The sequence below is a fragment of the Macadamia integrifolia genome, unplaced genomic scaffold, assembly GCF_013358625.1.
Source record: "Macadamia integrifolia cultivar HAES 741 unplaced genomic scaffold, SCU_Mint_v3 scaffold3083, whole genome shotgun sequence".
In the NCBI taxonomy this organism is placed as follows: domain Eukaryota; kingdom Viridiplantae; phylum Streptophyta; class Magnoliopsida; order Proteales; family Proteaceae; genus Macadamia; species Macadamia integrifolia.
In genome coordinates, this window is record NW_024869189.1 from 25284 (window position 1) to 32021 (window position 6738).

At 37.1% G+C, this 6738-nt stretch overlaps 1 protein-coding gene across 2 annotated transcripts; it reads right to left on the reverse strand.

The window, feature by feature from the left end:
• Positions 1–1962: 1962 nt before the first annotated feature.
• LOC122067717 (glutamate receptor 2.7-like) lies at positions 1963–3737 on the reverse strand. Of its 2 annotated transcripts, none has more exons than XM_042631557.1 (3): positions 3418–3737; positions 2681–2778; positions 1963–2612 (listed from the first exon to the last, which is right to left on the reverse strand). In XM_042631557.1, exons 1-3 carry the CDS (start codon positions 3707–3709, stop codon positions 2601–2603), a joined length of 402 nt encoding a protein of 133 aa, XP_042487491.1. In that variant the 5' UTR covers positions 3710–3737; the 3' UTR covers positions 1963–2600. The 2 variants fall into 2 exon arrangements, with proteins under 2 accessions (XP_042487491.1, XP_042487490.1); XM_042631556.1 differs by having other exon boundaries at positions 1963–2472; positions 2588–2778.
• Between the last annotated feature and the right edge of the window lie 3001 nt (positions 3738–6738).

Genomic DNA, 6738 nt, shown 5'->3' on the forward strand with positions numbered 1-6738 from the left:
ACCAAGATTTAATTTAATTTTATTTTCTTTCTTTTCTTAAAGAAGACTTGTAGAAGGAAGGAAGCAAGAAAAAAGCCCTATAAAAGCCCCTTCCTCCCCCCTCCTATAATATTATTCCCCTTAGTTTATTTTCTAGTTTATGCTTAGTTTTCTCCTCTCTCTCCCTCTCTCACTCTCTTTAGTTTTAGTTCTTCTTTATTTTTTCTTTAATCACTTTTGTAATAGTTTTTTATGTCAATTAATGCAAGCACTCTTTTATTCTTATTTAGCCTTTTATGTTTATGATTTATGCAATTGAGTTGTAATTTTTAAATGTTATAGTTCTAGGCTTAGATCTAGGTGACAAGATCATGAACCGTGGAGCAATTTTTTTTTTCAAAATTTGTTTTCTCTGGTATTAGAAATTTCAGATTTGGTTTATTCCAGATCTGGTTTTTAGTACTGGTAGTATCTCAAATCACCCAAACTTTCAAGTTCAAGCATTGATTCAAGTAAGTAGGCTCCTTCAGTAATCTTCTCTCCCCCCTCTCATTCCCTCTTCTGACTACCATTTCTTTCTTAATTTAGGATTTTAATTTCAGTCGTTACATTATTGCTGTCCCTTTTCCCCAAGGTTCATGGCTAATGTATGTGTTGGTTTTGCCCCTCCTAGCATAGAACAATCAATTTATTGCTTTTATTTTAATTGTCTCCCTTTTCCTAAAGCCAAGTAGAGTAACCCTTATAAGAGTGACTCTCTGGTCAAGTAGGGAAGCTCATATTATGATGCATCCCTCGGGCTAAGTAGAGAAACCTACTTGTGAGTCTCTCTAGCTTTATCCCCTTTCTTTTACTTTAATTTTATTTCAGCATTTTTTTTCCTTTATTGTTTTTTTTTTTTAATTACGTGGGTTGTTTATTTTCAGTTTTTTATTTGTTTAATTTTAATTGTGTGGCTTGCGTCTTTAAATTCTTAGATGACGAATGGTTAGGACGTTAGTTTAGATACATATGTTTAGGACGGTAGTTAGAATTAGATCACAACCATTAATGGGTTCACTTGCGCATTATTAAAAGAAAAAAAATAAAATGGCTGTTCTCCCTGAGTTCGACCTGTAGCTACACTGATCCGTACACTTGCGGTTACATTTAAAATCTCAAACAACCACCATTGTTACTCCCTTTAGTTAAAGCTTTGTCTAGTTGTTCTACAGTTTTATAGGTTCTAATCTTGGATTTATTAAAGCCCATTTGAATTAGCATCTCATACAAAAATGAATATTGTTTGTACCCCATATTCTCCCCATTTCTTATGAGCTCTTTTACATCTGTGACAGTAGGTTGGAGCTGTTGATCCGTCAGCATGGAAGTTAGGCTTGCTGTGTAACTTGATGTGAGAATGAGCACAACAAACACCCCTATGAACTGAAAAGGATCACAACTAATTATCCAAATATAAAGCTAGCTAAACTTACTTGGAGATATACTTGGTAGATAAAATCTTTGTATGTCCCAGCACTTGTATCATTAGGCTTCTTGAATGGAATAAACTCATAAGGAAGTGCATATGGCAGGTCCCCAATTACAGCATTAAAGACATCAATGCAGTACCCAGTGACAATTGTGGCATTAGTAGTAAGATCTCTTACTACCTTCACAAATTCAAAAATTCAGTAAATCCTTCCTTGACAGGAACTCCGATCTTCAGTTTCTTCCCATTTGTAGGAATTACCCAACCTTTAGGCACTGTCGTAGAATCTCCTGGCCATACTATAGGATAGAGATTGGAATTTGAAGATTCATTCAGTTGATGTAAAATTCCATTTGTTGGTGTCCAGAACCCAATCTCCCTTCCTCCATGACCTATTACATTGAGTACCCGGTATACCGATGATCGTAATTGTCCATCGACAAGGCTAAATTCTCCACTCAAGCCTTTAAATTTTGTCTCCAAGATTGTCTGGAGAAGTTTAGGACCTATTGCAGAGATTCCAAGATTTAAAAGGTCAGTTGTTTAATTAGCAACTTGTGGGTGTTGGAAGTGGAGATTCTCTGCCGCTAATTTCTCAGCTGCCAGTGCTAGTGCCCAGACAGTATCATATGCCCACAGTCCAAAAATGTTAAGAGAAGCACTTTCCATAACTGGGTTTTCCTTGTGGAACTTGTATCTCCATCTGATCTTAAAGTTCTTAAGCTTATCAGACATGGGCACATAAGGCTCAACACCTAGTACACCTTGTGTAGAATGGACAACCGAGAGGTTCATGGAATTCAGTTGATTAGATAGCCCATCTGTGATAATCCAGGCATATCCTTCATCCATCATTCCAATAGTTTTTTCTTTCAGAAATAAACGAGCAGCGATTGGGTATGTCATGTGCACGACAAATACTCTAGTTTGCATTGTCATCAACTTGTAAAGCTCTGCAAGAATTCGATCATCAGAGGCTGAAGGAGAAAGGACACTTCTGTGAGGGACACGAGTCTCGATTGCTGTAAACGCATCGTCCAAATAAGGTACAATTCCATTACCATAATCAGTGGACTCATATAACAGTACAGCTTCCTTCCATCCGAAGGATTGGACAATGGAAGCAATTGCTTTTACCTGAGAGGAGTCACTAAGGGAAGCCCTGACAAAATAAGGAGTTTGAGTTGAAGAAAGAGAAGGACTAGTTGCAGAGAAAGATATAATGGGCACCTGAGCTTCGTCTCCAAGATCAATCATAAAGTTGGCCTGAGATGATGTTTCTGGCCCAATAATTGCTTGTACTTCTATGTTCTTTAGTAGATCAAGAGCTGCATTAAATAAAGAACTTCATTTATCTGTCTCTTCATTTCTAACTTATGCACTCACAAAGTACATTTGCTCTCATCATAATACACGACAAGGCAAAAGGACTGCTGCATTTTTTCATTATCACACCTTACATTGGAGAAGTGATGGAATAGATTCAAGCAGCATGAACAGAGTGTTTTGAAAGTCGTTTATATTGTAACGCATCAATCTCTATGAGATTGTGTTAGAAAATAACAACACAGCAGTACAACGATTTGTAAAAGAAAAACTAAAAAGAGCTCATATGCATACACAACACAAAGATTTAAGTGGTCCACCCAAGATAGGCTACATCCACGGCGAGCGATAACCAAATCTTCCACTATTCTGATGAAGAAATTACAATACTTTGATTTCATTACATATAGATCATATGATAACTCAAATGATGTGTAGGAAGTAAAATAAGGAGCAATTTTGTTCTGGCTTCGTGGAAAATCTCTTTTTCTATGTCATTCAATACATAAATAGAACCTATCATATGATAAACAATCGAAATCTCCTCACGAAACTAAAATTCACCATAGCAGAAGGGGAAAGCAAAAAAATATACAAATCAACCACTAGAGGAGGAAGAAAGAGGAAGAGTTGTTAGTTACCCATAGAAGAAGCATGGACCACACTGTTCTTGTAATCCCTGGTGTGGAGAACCAGACTTGTTTTGTAGAAACTGTGAGTTTCATAGAAATCATACAAAGCCATGGAGATGCAGCTCAACCCAATTCTCCCAACCATTTTATTGAAATCAAGAACAACCCCAACATTGAAAGGAATGGTTGTATTTTGAGCCAATACACCAATTTGATTGCCAATGAAGAGATGACTCAAAGAGAATATAAAGATGATCAAAGGCAAAAAAACTTGGATTGATGAGCACTTCATCTCTAACATCAAGGAGGAACTTTGGTCTTGAGCTTAATAAGCAATACAAAGAAAGAAGATATTTGAATTCTGTCTTCCTTCAAACATTTATTATGTCGACTTCGTTGACATGGAAGTTCTTATTTAATAAACCAAATTGGTTGTCTACTTGATAACATTTGAGAGGCTGAGAACCAGACCAAGTTGGACAATTAAATAAGGTCATTGGAAACTATAAGAAATGCTCAAAAGTCATTCATGAGAAATTTTGCCAAATCATAATATTAAGGGTAATTTACAATGCCACCCCTTGGAGAATGCCAATATTAGAGATACACCCCATCTTTTTCACCAAATTGGACTTGGACCCCCTGTCGTCAGTCAAGGTTACAGAATGCTTTGAAATGACACTTTTTCCCTTATGAGTAAAACATTGATAATTTACCCATTTTTATTTTTCCAAAAATACCCCTCTACCCCTCTTTACCCTCTCTTTCACCAAATTAGAGAGAACTATTATTGTAGGTTTTCTCAACCAAAAATGGCTAAAGAAAAGGAAACCTGAATCCATGGACTCCCTACCATCGTCCATAGAAAACCCAAACTCATTGAAACTTGAAGTAATGCCCTAAGAACCTAAACCGGATAATCAGTCTGGAATTTTTGACAACAATGAAGAAACGTAATTCTTCCAAGAAGTCGTCTACCCATCAGAGGAGAACGAGCAGAGCTAGTCTCAACTTAGCTTAAAAAAAATTTCCCAACTTCGATTGACTTGATGGAACCATGAACTGATAAGAGAAGCTGTAAAAATCAAAATAGGGAAAGAAACCTGTTAGGTTTGTCGGTGGAGAATGAAAAAGCCAATGTCTCTTTCTCTACATACTTCTCCTTCTCGATTTCACTAAAAGATGGTGATGGTCTTGCTTTCGTCGTTCTTCTGACTGGTTTTCCATCGGATTTGTTCGATAGAAGCTCCTTTGGGCTTAGTCCAGGACTGTCTTCTGATAGCGAGTGATAATTTGTTGGTTTATCTTATGATGGGTAGATACCGTAGATTTGGGGATTTTTTTGGGGTTGTTGGTTAGCTGCTTTTAGTATAGCATGTGAGAAATATGACGATCCTTAGAATGTTGGAAGATCGCGACAGTATTGAATGCATACAGAGCATTGCTTCAAGCGACTCAGAAATCATTTGCTAGCGACATTTTGATGTTGAATGAGTCGGCAATCGAGGTTAGGAAGAAATTCGAGGAGAATCAGAACATTACATCCAAAGCTAAGATAAAGAAGCTCCTTGATGACGCTCATGATGCTTCAGATTTCATCACCAACATGATCGTCCAGGCCAAACTCAACCCAGCCGGTGGCGGTTACAGTAAATTGAATTGATCTCACCACCATCATATTCGACACATCAAAAACATTTTCTCTAATCACTACTTTTTCCCCTACAACAAAACGAGTCTCCTTAACGATGCTCATGATATTTTAGATTTCATCACCAACATGATCATCCAGGCCAAACTCAAACCAGCCGGTGGTGGTTACAGTAATTGAATTGATCTCACCACCTTCATATTCGACGCATCAAAAACATTTTCTCAAATCCCTACTTTTTCCACTGCAACAAAACGAGTCTCTCTGCTTCACTTTCTCTCTCTCTCTCTCTCACACACACACACACACACACTTTTCGGCATTGTGTCACTGTCAGCGACCTTCTCCTTCATTGCGCATTCACAACCGCCATAGATGCCATTGCCGGAAGGGGTTGCAGCTGCCAATTTGAAAAGGAAATCAATCTTCTTCTTTGAATTTTTCTATTGATTTTGGGAATAAAACCTTCAAGGGAAATTTTGGTACTCCATTATTTTTAAGGGCAAAATGGTATTTAAAAAATATGAACTCCTGATGTCTGCATTCTGGGTATATTCTATAACGTTGACTAACGGCAAGGGGTCCAAGTCAAATTTGATGAAAGATAGGGGATGTCCCTCCAATATTGACATTCTCTAGAGGGTGGCGTTGTAAATTACCCTAATATTAAAAGCTTCTAAAAAATTGCATGCATGGTCCGAAGGGCTCTTTTAATAATAGTTGTCAATGCGGTGCTCCATGGCAACTAGGGAACATATAGGTTGGTTGTGGTTACTGATTTCAACAATTAATAAACTAATGCCACTATGCAACCTGTTTCCAACTGCTTCCGAAAATGGGATTTTACAATTGAGATAATAAATCCTACCCTTTTGTAGCTACCAACAAGCTGATGCAATCTCTAGTTTGACTATAAGCTCAATAGACCTTATTTCCTTCAATTTTAATTCTATCTAAACATGGACTTGCTTAATTAGTAAAGGTCACCGAGCAGATACTTTCCATGCTAGGAAAGTAATCTTTTATAAGTATGAGAAAGTCATCGATTTTGGAGGGGAGAAACCTGCCCATAAGTCAAGTAAGCCATAGAGATGAAAATTTACAAACTTGAAAAAATATTGTTAAATTAGCTCTTGAGGTTGAGAAGTTGCAATTTCAGCATCAAGTTGTTGGCTTGATTCTTGAGATAGAGTGATAAAAGAACGTTTCCCGACGTTCGAACATCCGATTAGGGAGACATCTAATACTTGCTTTTCATTTTCAAAGTGCCAAAAATCTGTTCATTCGAGGAGCTTCAATGACAACAAACCAAAATTCTCGAAACCGATTTCAATCAATGTCAAAATTTTGATTTGTTCATCTACCATTTCTTAGGTTGATTTTGGAGAATCTCCCAAGTTCGTTTAGTACCCGGATGAGGAAGTCAATGGATATGAAAGTTTTGAAACACTCAAACCAGAATTTTATTCAGAAGTGCAAAATGACATTTAATGATTTTGTGAAGTACCACTCGATTTAGAGGATTATCTTCCATACACCACTATGGCATGTGTTGATTTATGTGTACCACTAGTGTTCGATGAATATCGAACAAAATAACCCTATGAACATGGTCACTTCAACTTTTGATTTGGAAATGATGTAAGTCACGAGGTTAACAATGACATTCCTCAAGACAC